The 18,964-nt window shown below is 36.4% G+C and overlaps 1 protein-coding gene across 1 annotated transcript; it reads left to right on the forward strand.

Moving 5' to 3' along the window:
• The first annotated feature begins 2,469 nt into the window (after nt 1-2,469).
• LOC127629565 (tubulin-specific chaperone cofactor E-like protein) lies at nt 2,470-17,214 on the forward strand. The gene is made up of 8 exons (XM_052106662.1): nt 2,470-2,616; nt 6,936-7,107; nt 7,243-7,382; nt 11,320-11,501; nt 11,987-12,243; nt 12,758-12,884; nt 12,985-13,101; nt 14,760-17,214. Exons 1-8 carry the CDS (start codon nt 2,599-2,601, stop codon nt 15,100-15,102), a joined length of 1,356 nt encoding a protein of 451 aa, XP_051962622.1. The 5' UTR covers nt 2,470-2,598; the 3' UTR covers nt 15,103-17,214.
• Nucleotides 17,215-18,964: the final 1,750 nt, after the last annotated feature.

Raw genomic sequence — 18,964 nt, forward strand, 5'->3', positions numbered from 1 at the left:
GGTACCCATATTGTCAGAAAAAGAGTGGTTTCCTCACTCCTTGGGTCACATAATATGTGGTCACGGGTGCCGTTGTCACAGCTTCCAGACACGAGAACTCGCAGCCAGGGCCCCGCGTATGCTGAAAGAGAGAGACTGTTCCTGCATCTGTTACAGTTACGACTTGTTTGTGTGTTTACGTGGCCACTAAGAGCCCTTTTGTTTACGTTTTTGTGAGTGATGCTGAAGAGTAATAAAATACTCTTGTTGACAGTTCACTGCCTCCTGACTCCTCCATTGCTCAGTTTACGAACTTGTTACACAGTGAAATTATTCTCACAGACAAATGAGACTGAATGAGAATGAATGAAAATGTTTTGATAAATCTTATTTGTTAAAGGAATAGTTCAACCTTCTGTTGAACAAAAATGAAGATTTTTAGAAAAATATATAAACTCTGTAGGTCCATACAATGCAATTGATTGGTGATCACTTTATCTGCTTTGTGGAGCTTTAAAGGCCTGATCACCATTCATGTAAGAAACTTACAGAGCTAAAATATTCTTCTAAAAATCTTCATTTTTGTTCTGCTGAAGAAAGAAAGTCATGCACATCAGGGATGGCATGAGTGTGAATAAATGATCAGAGAGTTTTAATTTTTGGGTGAACTATTTATTTTATTACAAATATTGTTCCAGGTTCAAAACAACATGACTGTCAACTACACACTATGTATTTAACAGATCCTTTCAATTAAGAATCTCAAGCCAGCTGTAATAAAAGTATATGACTACTACCAGACCAGTAAGTCTAAAGCCATTTACTGCCTAATTGCCTTGTCATTAACATTTAGGGGGCAGTGGTGGCTCAGCGGTTGAGGCTTGAGGTTGGGGGTTCAAGCCCCAGCACCAACAAGATGCCACTTTTGGGCCCTTGAGCAAAGCCCTTAACCCTATCTGCTCCAGGGGTGCTGTATCATGGCTGACCCTGCACTCTGACCCCAGCTTAGCTGGGATATGTGAATAATATATGCAAAAAAACTGTTTGTATAATGTGTGACCAAAATAAAGGATTGTATTCTATTTATACCCTTTTAAAAAGTCTTGGCACATATTCAGCATTTTTAAAAATCTTGTTTCCAGATGATTGGTCTGAAACAGAATACTTAAATCACTGTGCCTGTGGAGTGGCACTGCTTATGTTCATCACACAAGCTCAACAGGGCCTATAACTGTGCTCTGTTATATTGGATTAGAATGTAGCTGTAAACTTTCATTTGTAATATTACAATGGTCTTATTGGTCTATATTTTGCCACTTATTTTTACAAGGCCTATTACTCAAATAGGGATATACTTTAGAAACATTTGCTAAATGTGACAATGTTCCTAATAATGTAAAGTATTAATATACTGCAAAAAGGAAAAGTGTGTTTTTGTATCTCTTCTTGCCCATTTTTATCAGGTTAAGTTCTACATCTTGCTCTCAATCTCAATTTTATCAATGAAAGGAATCAATACAACATACAAATCATGGTGTGTGTGTGTGTGTGTGTGTGTGTGTGTGTGTGTGTGTGTGTGTGTGTGTGTGTGTGTGTGTGTGTGTGTGTGTTTGTGTGTGTGTGTGTGTGTGTGTGTGTGTGTGTGTGTGTGTGTGTGTGTGTGTGTGTGTGTGTGTCAATGCTGGACTTCACATGAATGATGTACACTGAAAAGTTGCTAGAGGGCAGCATTGAACAGCCTGATGTAAACGACCTCTGAATAACCTCCGTATGAGACGCATTTTTCTTACAATATTGCCAAAACAGGCCAGTAATGCACACAACAAAAGCAGTGACAAGATAATAATAATAATAATAATAATAATAATAATAATAATAATAATAATAATAATAATAATAATAATAATAATAATGTGCCAGTAATTACCAATGATAATTATTAGAACGAAAGTTGTAATGTGTTATATGTTGTTTAAACTACTTTAAATTATCTGTTAATATGTTCTATTAAAAAAAATTATAATAATCATTCTCAGCTTTGGCAATAAATAAATAAATAATAATAATAACAATTTGTTTGCCTAATTTTAATATTTACGCATTTCAATTGAATAACAATTTCATCAGATACATTTAGTTTTAACAAAAAATTAAAAGAATAAAAACTTTTATTTTGTTAAAGATTACTGGAATTTTTTTATGAAATTGAAATGCATACATATTATTGAGAGTATAGTCATGCCAATATCAGATCACACATCAGATCACATAGTGACCTCAGCACAAAGCCACCTCATTTGACCAACTCTACATATGTTCATATATTTTAACACTAACAAATCTGTAAATTAACATATATGTTTAAAAATGTGAAAAGAAGTTTGTGTGCAGTCAACGTGCAATTCTTTTCATTGCATGTTGTTCTCCACACCGCCAGCGAGGGCGCTCAGGAGACGTAAAACGGTACGTGACGTCACTTCCCTGATCTTTATCAACAATAACAAGAGCGACGCAACACTGCCCGACTATCAAAGTGCGCAACGCAGTGTGAAATGACGTGGATTAACTGATCATCAAGAGGGTTCCGTGAATTAATGCGTCTTCTCTCGAGTCTGATTGATGATCTGCTCATTCAATGTAAGATACTTTGTGCTGAGGGATGTTTTCGGCTCAAGCTAGCTAAGTATTAGCTGAAGTATTTTAATGCCCTGGTATATTGATCGATCACAGGTGTTGACATGCAAAAGTTACATTCTCATTCTGATACTGGATCATGTAACTGCTCCTGTCAGTGTCAGATGTGCGTGCTTTTGCAGTAATCTCAAGGACGTTTTTTCTTGAGATTACTGCATGCATAAAACGTTGATTTAGCGACCGTATTGCAAATGACCTGCGACCTCTTTATGTGATTTTTATAGTAGTACCGCACCTTTTTAGTGACGTTATTGTCTTGTGATGGTTTGTTAATGAACTACTTGCAGATTTTTATTCCTACACAAATTTTCATTAATTTAATTTCATCTGGGCATCATGTTAGGCATTTCCTAGTCTGCTTCAAAATCATTACCGATGGAATCAATTACATATGATGGTGGAGTGGTGGTGTAGTGGTCTAAAGCACATAACTGGTAATCAGAAGGTCGCTGGTTCGATCCCACAGCCACCACCATTGTGTCCTTGAGCAAGGCACTTAACTCCAGGTTGCTCCGGGGGGATTGTCCCTGTAATAAGGGCTCTGTAAGTTGCTGTGGATAGAAGCGTCTGCCAAATGCATAAATATCAAATATATATAAATGAAGGGGCTACCAAATACAATTGCTGAAAACACACACGAATTTAGCGTATGAATGGGAAGGCTTAGTTACAATCTGTATAATTTAAGAAAGTTTGATGATGACACTCAAAACACATAGATTTTATAAAACCTGCTTCTGGATGTTAATTATTTTGGTGTTTTTGGTTTAACAAGTCAGTTAGTACTTAGTACTTTTACATGCACAGCTGCCTAAATTAAAGTATGTGCATACATACATACATACATATATATATATATATATACTGGCAGCCAAAAGTTTGGAATAATGTACAGATTTTGCTCTTTCGGAAGGAAATTGGTACTTTAATTCACCAAAGTGGCATTCAACTGATCACAAAGTATAGTCCGGACATTACTGATGTAAAAAACAGCACCATCACTATTTGGAAAAAGTAATTTCTGATCAAATCTATCCATTTCCAGCATTTGGTACAAGAACATTACTTGTCATTATAGCAAACACAGTTAAAAGCTTTTTGGTTTGTTAAATTAAGCTTAACATTGTTTTTGTGTTTGTTTTTTATTTGCCACAGTATGCAATAGACTGGCATGTATAAAGGTCAATATTAGGTCAAAAATGGCAAACAGCTTTCTCTAGAAACTTGTCAGTCAGTCATTCTTTTGAGGAATGAAGGCTATTCCTAATGCTTGACATTGTAAATTTCAATTACCTGTAAAGGTAAATTAGCTGATTTCCTTCTTGCTGACCTTGTGTTTCCTTCCAGCAACTGTGCACGGAGTTGAACACCTTCTTCTTTTGAGGCTAAATTACAGCCACTGCTTTTACCATTCTAATCCTGAAGCACAATCATCAAAGAATTTGTGTAGTCAAAACACACCTTGTTTTACTACACAGCTATTGCATTTAGTATCAATAATACTTATACAATCTAACTTTAAATTGAATCAACATTCAGATTTAAGTCTATGATTTCAGCAACACGCAACAACTGGAGAAGTTCAGATGGTATAGCATCAAAGACAATTGCATATTCCTTGGCAGATTCTGGAAGTTTACATTTATCTAAAAATTCTGCGTAATATAACAATTATAGAGGAATAATTGCCACCAATAAAATATTGTTGTTAAACCAATATTCAAAGTGTTTTATTCTTATACTTAATATCGTTATTATTACAGATCAAACATCTATGGGGAGAAAAATTATGTTTATACATCATCAACCAGGATAATAGTGCTTGTCTATGGAAGTTGGATAACTTAATGGGGATTTTCTTGAGAGTTTGAATTGCTGGTCACGTGCATGGCAATAACGCACTCTGTAAAAGGCCATGCTTTCTCATTAATAATATCGAACCTGTGAAATTCAATGGAAATCTAAACACTGTACGTCACTTCTTGTGACGTTGATTCGATGTTAATTTCAAACCCAGTAGATGAAAATAGCCTTAAATTAACCATTTTCCTCATAAAATTAAAAATAACAAATGTTGACATTCCCCTGTGTGCAAGACATACAACTTAGCCAAATACATTTAGACTCAGTTTTTCACAATTGCTGACATTTAATCGTAGAAAACTTTCCCTGTCTTAGGTCACTTTGGATCACTTCTTTATTTTAAGAATGTGAATTGTCAGAATAATAGCAGAGACAATGATTTATTTCAGCTTTTATCTCTTTCATCACATTCCCAGTGGGTCAGAAGTTTACAAACACTTTGTTAGTATTTGGTAGCATTGCCTTTAAATTGTTTAACTTGGGTCAAACATTTTGGGTAGACTTTTACAAGTGTCTCACAATAACTTGCTGGAATTTTGGCCCATTCCTCCAGACAGAACTGGTGTAACTGTGTCAGGTTTGTAGGCCTCCTTGCTTGCACACTTTTTCAGTTCTCAGATTGAGAAATCAGATTGAGGTCAGTGCTTTGTGATGGCCACTCCAGTACCTTGACTTTGTTGTTCTGAAGCCATTTTGCCACAAATTTGGAGGTATGCTTGGGGTCACTGTCCATTTGGCAGACCCATTTGTGACCGAGCTTTAACTTCCTGGCTGATGTCTTGAGATGTTGTTTAAATATATCCATATAATTTTCCTTCCTCATGATGCCATCTCTTTTGTGAAGTGCAGCAGTCCCTCCTGCAGCAAAGCACCCCCACAACATGGTGCTGCCACCCCCATGCTTCACGGTTGGGATGGTGTTCTTCAGCTTGCAAGCCTCACCCTTTGTCTTCCAAACATGGCGATCGCCATTATAGCCAAACAGTTGCATTTTCATTTCATCAGACCAGAGGACATTTCTCCAAAAAGTAAGATCTTTGTCCCCATGTGCACTTTCAAACTGTACTCTGGCTTTGTATGGTGGTTTTGGAGCAGTGGCTTCTTCCTTGATGAGCAGCCTTTCAGGTTATGTCGATATAGGACTTGTTTTACTGTGGATATATATACTTGTCTACCTGTTTCCACCAGCATCGTTATAAGGTCCTTTGCTGTTGTTCTGGGATTTATTTGCACTTTTCGACCAAACTACATGAATCGCTATGAGACAGAATGCATCACCTTCCTGAGTGGTATGATGGCTGTGTGGTCCCATGGTGTTTATACTTGCATACCATTGTTTACAGATTAACATGGTACCTTCAGGTATTTGGAAATTGCTGTCAAGGATGAACCAGAGTTGTGGAGGTCCACAATTGTTTTTCTGAGGTCTTGACTGATTTCTTTAGGTTTTCCCATGATGTCAAGCAAAGAGGCACAGAGTTTGAAGGTAGGTCTTAAAATACATCCCCAGGTACATCTCCAATTCAGTGCACCTCCTATCAGAAGCTAGCTGCTTAATTGTGTAAAGGCTTGACATCATTTTCTGGAATTTTCCAAGCTGCTTAAAGGCACAGTTAACTTGGTGTACGTAAACTTCTGACCCAATAGAATTGTGATATAGTCAATTAAAAGTGAATCAATCTGTCTGCAAACAACTGTTGGAAAAATAACTTTTAAATAAATAATGTCCTAAATGACTTGCCAAAACTATAGTTTGCTAATATGAAATTTGTGGAGTGGTTAAAAAAATAGTTTTAATGACTTCAACTTAAGTGTATGTAAATGTCTGACTTCAAATGTATATACCTGTTAACATCTCACGTAATGTGTTTTAGTGTTTCTTGACATTTTAAGCAACACAGTAACCATCACTGCTTCATATATTTACAGAGCGAGACATAAAGCTCTACCAGAGTAGACCGATTTCCAGTCAAATTACTCTTAAGAGCTGGTTATTTTGAATTCTTTTTATTGAATAAACAACTATAGCACTACCAGTGTTGTCCAATTTCCAAATGAACGACTCTAAGTTGGATATTTTTAGTGAATCAAAGAATCAGTTGGAGCTGACTGAATTAAATAACTCCAAATAAACCAAGATATGGTTATGTGTACTTAAGGCTCAGGAGACTCATGAGAGTTACTAGCTGGTTGTTCATATGACCGCATGTAGTTTAAAATACAAATTTAGTTTTGTTGTAATAAGGAAATAAAAACATTGTCCGGTAAGTAATCTCACTGGCTTGTAATTTGTTTTATCTTCCAGCCACCTTGGCTGGTGGGCTGAAAAGAACACTTTTGTGTACCCTGTGTGCTGTCACTCCACAAATTTTTGTTATTTGATAACTGTGTATCCACAGCTGTATAGGTGTGTGGCGTGGGACAGTGCAATGGAATCCTCTGAGACAGAAGGCCGGACCTTTATTCAGGCAATTAGTGAAAAGTATAGCCCAGAGAACTTTCCTTGTCGTCGAGGACCAGGCTTGGGGATCGTGATTGTGCCAACTGGACCACAGGGGTCACCTATGAAAGGTAAGGCAAGGATTCAGAGACTTAGGCTAATTAAATCCTATTATGTAAGATAGGATATTTCAATATTTACTTTGGCAATTGTATCCTGTTACAGTGTTTCAAAGTTCTATGGTTGTGTGGTTATTCTCTCTTTAGACCGTCTGAACTTGCCTAGTATGCTTGTCTTAAATGGTTGTGGAATCAGTCATGCAGGAGATGAGGGAGAAATCGCTGCCTTCTGTGCCCATGTAGTTGAACTTGATCTGTCCCACAATAAGCTCCAAGACTGGCATGAGGTGAGTTAGTTCATTTGAGAACCTCACTAGGGCTTTTTGCAGTCAAGTCAAGCATTTCACAATACACATTGTTTCAAAGCAGCTTTACAGAAAATCATACTGTAGTACTCCCCATTGAGCAGTTTTATTGAATACTTCATTAAAAATTATGGCTTAATGTTTTTGTTTTTGTGCCCCTAGTGAGCAAGACAAAGGCGACTGAGGCAAGGAATGAAAAATCCATAAGATGTTAGTTAGTAGAGAGAAGAAAAAAAACATTGTGAGAAACCAGGCTTAGCTGGGCAGCCAGGTCCCCCCTGGCTATACAGCATGTATATAATGCCAGTATTAGTTAGATATGTGCAATACAAGTCATCTGTTAATGGAGTAAACAAACTGTCAATTTTTTTGGTAGGCAATGTTTAAAACTAAATTATATTGATTGAACTGTAAGGATAATGATTGAGCGTCTTTGAAGTCCATCCAGAATTGACTGCTGAGGTGCAGGTAGATGATGTGTCCTTTGCTGTTTGGCTGGAAAAGGCTTAAGTTGGCAGTAATATATGGTCTATGAATTCCATTTTAAGAGAATGAAGTGATGCAAGTAGTGGTCAAATTATGTGTTACTCTCTGTTCAGACTGGCAAATGTGTTTTGTTAGCACTTCTATGTCCACCGAGATGATGCAGGCAACTGTAAGTGAGGTGTGCCTTGCAGCTGGTAGTTAGCAGCGGTTCTTTCAAAGTGGCCAATGAAGTATCCCTTGCTGTCCGGCTGGAAGTCGGCAGCAGTTAATCCACTGTGAAGTCCATCGTAGTAGACTGAAGTAATGCAGACCATAATCCTCACTGTCTAGTTGGCACAGGCTGCAGGTAGGATGTCATCAATCAGCAACACACAGCAGTAGAGTGGAACATCCGGCTAGACCGTAGCTGGATCTGACAGGCTCTGGTAACCTCTGGATATGAATCCTGAGGTTGAGACAAGGAAACAAATAGTGTAATATTAGCATAGATGCTGTTCACTTAATTTTAAAACAGGGTTATAGAATATTAGAAGTGTTTTGGTTTCTGGAAGACCGGACTAATGCATTATGGATTAATGGATTCATTAAGTGTACACGTGGCTAAAGAGATGAGTATTTGGTCTAGACTTAAACTAAGAGAGTGTGTCTGAATGCTGAAGATTTCTTGAAAGACAATTTCAGAGTTTAGGAGCCAGATAGGAAAAGGATATATCTCTTTTTGTGGATTTTGATATTTTATGTACTATCAAAAACATACTATCAATATTTTTTTTTCCTTAAGTGAGAGCAATATTTTACTGACTTAATAAAATGACTCTGTCATACTTTTATGTCAAATTCTTCAATTGAATCAATTGATTTTGTCTGAATAATGAGTTATTGTAGGCTGTTATCAATCAAATTAAATCAGCATCAACTAATATTTTTGAGGCTGGGTACTGGCACTGATTTCCCAATTTAATTTGATTGCAGTTTCGATTCAATTCGATATTGATTAATTTGGGAATATTTAAATGACAATGTCAACAGGTATTTTCTTTATTTAAATTAATTTCATAATTGCCTGATCTCTACACAGCATAACATGAATTGTGACAAGCACATTCTGGGTTCACCTTTTTCCTTGTTCAAGTATTTTCTACATGAGATGTAGAAGAATTCTGTTATCAAATCCATGCCAACTAGATAGAAAAAGGCAAAAATTAACATTTCACACAGTTTAGTCAGAGAATTGATTTACACACTAGAAGTGGTTAATTTTCTGTATAAGTATTATTGTATTATTAAAACAATAATGTAAGTATTCTTTTACATTAACATTATTTAACATATATACACATTTTTCTGTCAATTTCTGTGGCACTTTTGCACCGAGCCCCAGTTAATTTCTGACCCTGGACCGTAGTTAACTTGATGGATTATAGCATAGTAAAATGTTGCTTAATTACTTAAGAGCTAGACCATTCAAAGCTTTGTAATTAATTAGCAGAATTTTTAAATTGATACAAACCTAACAGCCAGTGTAGTGACAATAAAATTGTGCAGCTATGATGATATTTCTTGATTCTAGTAAGCACTCTAGCTGCTGCATTTGGAATCAACTGAAGCTTATTTATTGACCCTGCAAGACATTCAACTAGTATTGCATTACAACAATCTACTGGTAGTCTTGAGGTCATGAATGCATGATTTAGCATTCTGGCACCAGAAATAGAGAGCATGTGTCTTATCTTGGCTATATTTCTAAGGTGGAAGAATTTTGTTCTGCAAACATTAGAAATGTGATTTACAAAGGACAGATTGCTATCAAATATAACACGCATGTTCATAGCTGTACAAGGCCACATAACAGTACATCCATCAAGAAACAGATTATATTGTAATGTCTTATTTGTAGAGGATATGGTCCAATAATTAATACTATTTTTTTGTCAGAATTGATTAGAAGGGAATTTATAACCACCCAGTATTTTAATATCATTAATACAATCTCCTAACTTGAAAAATTAGGATGTTTTGTCAGGTCTTGAGGAAAGATAAAGAGGAGTATCACCTGCATAACAATGAAAACTAATTCCATGGTTTTCTGATAATGTCTCCTAAGAGAAGCATATTCAAGGAAAAAAGCAGAAGACCTAAAACTGAGCCCTGTGGCTCTCCATAAGTACAGTAACTTGTGTTTGATTTGACGTTTCTTCGTTTACATAAAAAAGTGGTTGCAGTCAGATAATTAGGACTATACCATGCTAATGCCTGTCCACAAATGCTAACATAATTCTCAAGCCTGTCTAAGAGAATGTCATGGTCTATGGCAGGGCTAATCAACTTCATCAACAAAATTAAGTTGACCAAATGGAAAAGTTCTTGAGGGCATGCGGGCTGAGCCAAAATTATTTTGTCATCAAATATAGTCTATATACAGATGTAGTCCTACGATGTAGTATAATATTTTTTTCACTCAATAAATAAAGATTCTGAGTTAGCTTTCATCTTATTTAGTTATGAGATACATTTACACCTAACAGGAAATTCTGAAAGTTTACAGTTATCTTGAGACAAAAACATAAAAAATGTACGGAAATGTGCTCCATAACAGAGAGTAAATAAGACTGATGACATGTAGACACAAGAGCATTGCATCGATATGTAGTGACTCTTCACATAATTCTTTTACTATGTTAACAATGTTACTGAAAAAAAAAACACACACACACACATTGTCAAACTTTACAATAAGGTTGTATTTGTTAACATTAGTAAATGCGATTAACATTAGATGTTTCATCAATATTATGTAGTGAGTGGTAAATGATCACACTCCTGTCGCTGCCATCTCACGTCACACCGAAAAGGCATTTGATATGGTAGGATGGGATTATCTTTTTAAGATTATGCAAATGTACAGACAGGTCCAGATATTTAACATTCTAGATATCTCGCTGACATCGGCACTTCTCTCAAATCGCGTCTTTGATAATTCATACATTGCGTTCCTCGTTCACGGGAGCGAGCTCTGAATTGCTTACGATTTCGGGCTTTTGTCAGCGATCTCCACAAAACTGTCGGCGAGCGAAAATTGGGCTTAAAATCGTGTAGTGTAAATTGCATAGGCCGATTGACAAAGGTGGGCCAGGCCTACCCAAGATTTTGTTTTATTATTTTGCATTCGGTCTCAGACATTGGTCTCTTCCACCTGAGAGAGCCCGCCCTGGTTTTGTATTGAACAGGAAGTTCTTGCATCTATTTCGCTTCAGTTAAGTTACACCCCGTTGTCTCGCATTTGCACACGGTATGGACAAAAGTGCCCAGTAGGGCTGAAACGTTTAGTGGAAATGACCCAGGAAATGACCCTGGGTTAACAATTTCATGTGTCAAAAGCCCAACTGTCTCTTGGTCAGTTTCAAATGGCATACTCTGATCTAATCTATTCTAGATCAGCAAGATTGTTTTCAACATCCCAAACCTGAAGTTCTTGAACCTCAGCTCTAATCAACTGAGTGATGCAGTCTTGGATCCAGACTGTGCTAAGACCTTCTCCAGCATCCGCCGTCTTGTTCTTAATAATACTCAAGTGTCCTGGGACACAGTGCACACTTTTACACGAGAGATGCCTGAGTAAGTTACAATTTTAACTCCTGACATTTCTGTCCTTTTGGAATATGGAATGATATTATGTATTAATATGCCCAATTGAATTAGTTTATCTATATTTTCTGTATTTTGTATTTCACTGCTTTAAGCTGTAAACATGGCTTCCATTAAATATTCCTACTACTGGACAGATGTCACTGAAATAGGTGTCCTGAGAAATCATATTGTCTCTGTGACCGCCCTGTAAATAAATGTTTTGCCTGGTGGAATTTGGGAATATGTCTGAAAATGTTTACATTCTTGATGTCTCTGCACTTGAGGTTCTTCATGTTCTTAAACCAATTTGGTATAAGCAATTCTGTGCTTCATAGTTTTCACACCTGACCTAATGTAATGTCATTACTCTGTCATCCTTTAACATATAAATAGTGCTTTAGAAAAGAAAGTCTTCTTATCCCAAATCTCATAGGAGCAGAAGGACCTCAGTAACATGTATCTGTTTTGTCCAGATTAGAGGAGCTGTTCCTGTGCCTTAATAAGTACACCACTGTGACACTTTCGTCCATGCCCTGCTCCACACTGCGTCTGCTCCACATCACAGACAACAGTCTACATGAGTGGAACGAGGTGCGAAAATTCGGCTCCATGTTCCCTACGCTGGACACTCTGATCATGGCCAACAACAACCTGAGCTCCATTCGGGACTCAGGAGAAATCCTTCGCCGGCTGTTCCCTAATCTACGAAGCATCAATCTGCACAACTCAGGTATCACTGTGATTGTGTTGAGAAATATTTGAGATTTACGTGCGAAAGCAGCGCATATTTATTTAGGTGCAGGATTCACACTGCCTTCGCAATCAGCGCATTGCTACAAAGAAGCAGTGTAGCTGCAAATAGAGTTTTCGGTACTGAGTCTATTTGTGCTGCGCACAGTGTGCTGTACTCAGCAGAAAATACAGAGAAAAGGCCTTGTAATCTATGATCTACAATTTAAAAAACCTTTTAAACATTTCAAAATTTTTGCTGTTAATTAAAGGAAGTAGTCAATGTAGTAAATCTGTATAAATCACATCATTTTCTGTAAAGAGCCGCAGTTCTAGTTTATAGTCCGTGTGAAAGCACAACGCGAGCCTGCTGTTGGAGTTACACTGCTGCTTTGCTTACACTTTGCTTATGCATCATTTAGCCTCTTTTGCATCACCATCAGTACTATTTTTGTTCAGTAGTTACATAAAACCCATGAAACCTGTTTAGCTGATGATTTTGGATGTTAAATCAGGACTTAATCGATGGGAGGACATTGAGAAGCTAAACTGTCTGCCCAAGCTAGAAGAGGTGAGATTGCAAGGTATTCCTCTGCTGCAGTCCTACACAAGCACAGAGCGCCGCAGTCTGATGATAGCCCAGTAAGTGCAAAAGAGATGACTCTCACCTTAACCTAATCAGAAACTGAATGTAATGATGTAAAAATGTTGAAGAGCTGATCATCCAGTCCACCACCCGCAGGCTGCCCTATGTAACCTGCCTAAATGGGAGTGTTGTGACTGACTTAGAGAGAGAGGATGCAGAGAGGTTCTTCATCCGTTATCACTTAGACCATTCTGAGGAAGAGCTGCCTCACAGGTACGGCACCATCCAGACATGAACACTGTAGTGTAGACTTGCATTAGGAGATGGTCTTTAATTACGACTTAATCCCTTTTTTTTGTTGTAGGTTGTCTTAACTGCACATACATTTGATCACTAATAATCACTAATAATATAGATCACTATAGATTAGGGCTGTCAACACGTACAATTATTTTATTAAATTAATTACATTATGTGCCGATTAATCACAATGAATTTCATACCAATATTTACAGTGGAAGGCCCCCAAATAAAGGTCATTTAGAATATAATAATTAAAATACTTATAAATGTAATATATAATATTATAATTCAGATCATTCAAATACATTACATTAATTGTGGCAACAGACAAGTGAAGGATTTAGACACTAAAATATGGCTATATTTCCATATCATTGAACAATAAAATTTTTCCCTCTGTTGTATTTTTAATTGTTGGTCTATGTACTCGTATGTATGACGGATGCTTTTGGATCGCCTCATTTTGGTTGCATCATCGCATTTCACTAGTATTCAGCACCTCTAGTGAAGAGCGCTCTGTTTTTAGAACGATATGTCAAGTTAAACGCAGTTTGAAACTTTGAAAAATGTGTCTCGAGATCCCTTTATTTTGTTGCACTTGGTCCAGCTGTCTTTGAGTGCAAATTAAGTCTTTGGAAGGCTGTGCTGCCTACTCGTTGGTTTGACTAGGCGTGTTGACCTGTACAGCTGGAGCTGACTGCCCCCTTCTGCATCAAGGTGGTACATCAAGCTTTAATTGCTGCAATGGTAGGAACATTCCTTATTACAAAATGTACGTTTAGATCGGGGGCGTGATTGATTGCGTGAATTTTTTTTTTACACGTTATTACATGTAAAATCAACAGCCCAATTACAGATATGAGGACTTTGTAGGAAGTTTTTTATGCCAGAAACATTTGATACAAATGGGCAAACATGAATGCTTAGCTAACGTACAATGCATTCCTCTGTGACGATAACAAACCTCAGCACTTGCCCCGATAAGTTAGCTTAAAATGTCTGTGTTAATAAACCGAATACATTAGTATTCTTGAAGTTGCTATATACATGTCGACAGTTTAACTAACTTTAAAGCTGAAGTGTGTTATTTCTGCACATAAACGTTGTTTTCTAAAAGCTTTCTGAATTCACCCCCATCTGCTTCTGATCGAACAAACAGATAGTCCTTCCCCAACTCACGCCATTGGTGAAGTCAATGTTGTTTTCAGCTGGACGGGCCTTGCAAACAAAAAATGTTTATAATGCCACAGAGCCACAGCATTTACCATTTTTCAAATCAACCCACAATTGGAGAACATAAAATTGTCTCTGGATATTAAGCTAGGATGGGAAAAAGTATTTTAGCAGTGAAAAAGTTACACACTTCAGCAAGATTCTCTTTAAATATATGCTCTGGCATGACAGTAGTTGACCTATAAAAGAGACAACTGACCATATAGAAGAAGACTGTTTATGCTAATGGCAACTAATGCAAAGCTATGAATTGTGACACATTTCAGAACATAACATGTATATCAAGCTTGTGTAGCTAGAAGTGTTCTCATACTTGTATATTTTAGCCCCACCTTGTAGACTTGTTCTGTAGAAAAGTGAATGTAGATGTTTAAATCTTTGCATTTGTTTTGGAGATATCACTGTTTGGTGACCAAGTATGGGAAGCTGGCTCCTCTGGCTGAGATCGACCTACGGCCACGCTACCACGTCAAGGTGGAGGTGCGCTATGAAGACAAAGTGGAGCAGGTGAGCATCCGGCTGGACCAGACCGTTGCAGAGCTGAAAAAGCAGCTGAAGACAGTAGTACAGCTACCCACCAACAACATGCGTCTTTACTACATTGACAAGGGTATCGCCTTCGGGCCTGATGAGCTGAAATACAGCACACGGGCTTTGCACTCATACAGAATTCAAGATGGGGATGAGATCCTAGTGGTTCCCAAAAAAAAAATAACTGGCATGCCTAAGGGTCACTGAAATATATATATTTAATTAACCAAACCCACTTTGAATTAGAACTATCAGAGTGAATGGGACTTATTTTCAGGGAAAATAAAAACCGCCTAGGCTCATCAGACTTGCAGGGGCTTCAAAGATGTTTTAATTGTTCTCAAGCAGCACTTCGTGTGTAACATCACTACACAGTCACCAGTAACCCCACTTTTGTGCACCTTTGGTTTTGTTGCTGTTTGTTAATAGTTTCCCTTTTAACTTAAGACTTTAAAAGCAAACCCACATTTTCAAAGGCCCATTTCTTCAAGAATATAGCACAGAGGAGGGTTCTGGCACCCCAGAATGTGCATTTTACAGATCTTAAGACAATCACAGCTCAAATACTGACTGAGAACATGTTGCATTGCACTGATGTCTTAAAGGAGAAATCATGGACATGTTCATTGCCTGGCAAACCCCATTTCTGTGATTTAATCTGTGTGAGCCATTAACTACAAACAAAAGACTCTCAGCCCTTATATATCTTATATATGGGCAATGCTATCTTCACATGAGTAAATATTTGGAAATAATTTAATTCACTTCTATCTTTCCTTTTTCATGTGTAGTTTATTTGATTCTTTTTTAATGTTGTGATTGATGTCAGAAAACTTGCAGAACCGCATGCAGGTACTGTTTAAATGTATCCATTAGGAATTTCCCTATTGAATGTAGTGCTATGGATGGCTCAACTCCACCAAAAACAAGGCATACATTGTGGGAAATTTTCATTCTAATTTCAAATTGGTTCATATTAAGGGTTGTGTTGGTTTCTACTTTTTATCCTCACCATAATAAGCCCCGTTGAGTGACAAAAAGACAACACCGTCCACCAAAGATTGTTTTATTATGATGTGTAGTATTTAATGTATAATTATTCATCAACTGATTGGTGTCAATTGTTTTATTAAATGACAATACATAAATTAGTTGCACATCAATCATGGTCCATTACTTGATCCAGCCAGTATACAATAAGAAAGGGGTTTAAAACCTTAGATTTATTTAAAAACTTATTTTCTCAATGATTTTGGGCTGTTAGTTCACATGTCTGACGTGTGTTGAAATGTGCAATGCCAGGCTGTTTCTTTAAGATGTAGAATATGCCAGTGTCAGGGACAGAAAGTAATGTTTATTTTTTATGTTTTTGTTTTTTTCCCCATCAGATTATTTCATAATTTGCTTACCATGCCTGGTTCTACAAAATCACCTAGGTTAACTAAAATGTTCATTGGTTTTAATCACTCTTAAGTGTTGCTAGTAATTAAAGGAAAAGTTCACCCCAAAATTAAAATGTTCTCATTATTTACTCTCCCTCATACCATCCCAGATGTGCATGACTTTCTTTCTTCAGCAGAACACAGAGTTTTGAAGAATATCTCAGCTCTCTAGGTCCTTACAATGCAAGTGAATGGTTACCAAAATTTGGAATCTCCTAAAAGCACACGAAGGCAGCATAAAAGACTGCTATTGCAGTCTCTAGGCCCGATCATGATTTCAAGCTTGATTACACTTCCTAGTGCTTTACGCATGCTCAGAGCGCTACATGGCGCTATGTAGTGTAAACAAGTTTTAAATCATGATCACCAAAGAGACTGCTGATATCAAGATTAATTGTGAAAATGGAAAAAGGTTATTTTTTGGTCTCTTCTCAGCCATAACCGATTGGATCACTTCCTTTGTGCTTTTTGGAGCTTCATAATTTTGGTCACCATTTGAATTGTATGGTCCTACAGAGTTGAGATGATCTTCTAAAAATCTTTGTTTGTATTCTGATGAAGATAGAAAGTCATAAACGTGAGATGGCATGAATAAATAGTGAGATTCTTTAACTGGAATATCAACATGATTTCTTGACTTATAACATGGTAACATGATTTGAAGGATGTATTGATTGGAAAAAAACACTTTTTGTAATTGTCAATGTATTTGCATTATTATGTTTTGCTGACACACTTCGCAAATGTTTGGGTTAACAAGAGATTAGATTTTCTACAATGTACTGATATATAATAGTTATTGAAGAGAAGAATTTTAGCGTGTTTTAAGTGATAAATATATATATATATATATATATATATATATATATATATATATGCTAATAGTATATATTATATGAATGTGTATTATACTATCCTCTTTGCCTTTAACATTCCTTATGCTGTTACCTGCTACCCCTAGGCAAACTTTAAAGCATTATGAAGCACTGTTTTTTCTTCTGGAGAATTTCCTTTTAAAGTATCAATATTTTATGTTTAGTGCCCACACAGGACATGCTACTGATATTAATGTTTCTCTTTTGCATAATTATTTTATGATTTTTGTGAAATATATGCATTATTAATGTTCCATATGAATTGTACCATCTTAAAGGAAATGTCACTAACTGTGACTGATGTGTACGAAGTGTGAAGACAGAAACTGTAAGATATACACTGAAGATGTTTAGTTTGAACTGAAATTGATTGCCATTTACAAGGCACATTTTGACTTGTGTGATTCAAGAGTAAACTACTTTTCATCTTACCTAGAAATACTTGTGAGTTGACATTGTCACACCATTAACATATTGCCGTTTTAAAATCAGATTTGACACTTTTTTTTGCCATTGATTTGCCAGCATATATGCACACCATTGTATACAATATAAGAGTTAAATTAGTTCCTGAAAATCTAAGTGAAAATAAACTTTGACTGACTGTTGTAGCTATTGTTCTTTTCTTTTATCCTGTTATATTTTCACTCTAGGTTTAGACATTATCTTTAGCTTTTTCTTATTTAGGATAGGTCAGTGATCTACATCAGTGCATTAAGCCATCTGTGTAAATGGTCTGGGATTGGTTTAAAGGAATAGTTCTCCCAAAAATGAACATTTTCTCATCATTAATCACCCTCATGCTAACCCAGATGTGTATGACTTTCTTCTGCTGAACACAAACGAAGATTTTTAGAAGTATATCTCAGCTCTGTATGTCCATACAAAGCAAGTGAATGCTGATCAGGCCTTTGAAGCTCCAAAAAGGAGATAAAGTCAGCATAAACATAATCCATTAGACCCCAGTGGTTTAATCAATGACCTCTGAAGCGATCCATTTGGTTTTGGGTGAGAAAAGACCAAAATTTAACCAATTTTTATTACTGGACATCTTGCCATTGCAGTTTGTAGGCACGATCATGATTTCAAGCTCAATTACTCTTCCTTGTGTTTGATGCATGCACAGTGCTATTGAAAGTATAATCAAGCTTGAAATCATGATTGCTAAGGAGATTGTTGTCAAGATGTCCAGTGAAATGGGATTTACATTTTGGCTTGTTTTCACCCAAAACAAACTGGATCGCTTTAGAAGACATGGATTAAACCATTGGAGTCGTATGGACAGGATTTGGAGGGTTACTTTTGAAATGTATTTCTCTACAGATTACAGAATAAATGCTGTAAAATGTAATTTGTAATGTATTCCGTTAGATTACTTAAGGTCAGTAATGTATTCCAAATACTTTGGATTACTTCTTCAGCACTGGTATATATATTTTTTCACTTGTTTTGACTATAAAAAGTCTGTCAGTACAGTAAGACACAATACACATGTTAAAAATACATTCTCTAAAAAAACAAAATATCTTATGCAGAGTTGTTTCTAAATCAAGATTAATCTAACTGATCTTTTTTTTTTTTATAAGGATTTTTAGATATTTTTACAGTAAACCAATACAAAAATTATTATCAAAATTACAATTGTTGCCCTAATATCTAAGATCTTACTAGAAAAAAATAATTATTATCCAACATGAATTTTCTTGTTAAAAAAATATGATCGTGTCTGGTAACGTGGATGTTAAATGGCTA

Source organism: Xyrauchen texanus, chromosome 36 (assembly GCF_025860055.1).
Source record: "Xyrauchen texanus isolate HMW12.3.18 chromosome 36, RBS_HiC_50CHRs, whole genome shotgun sequence".
Lineage (NCBI taxonomy): Eukaryota > Metazoa > Chordata > Actinopteri > Cypriniformes > Catostomidae > Xyrauchen > Xyrauchen texanus.

Excerpts from the sequence above, each read along its gene's own strand:
- LOC127629565 (XM_052106662.1), top strand. Across the intron at positions 12,885-12,984 it reads CGCAGTCTGATGATAGCCCA|GCTGCCCTATGTAACCTGCC; the intron begins GTAAGTGCAAAA and ends CACCACCCGCAG. Across the intron at positions 13,102-14,759 it reads GAGGAAGAGCTGCCTCACAG|ATATCACTGTTTGGTGACCA; the intron begins GTACGGCACCAT and ends TTTGTTTTGGAG.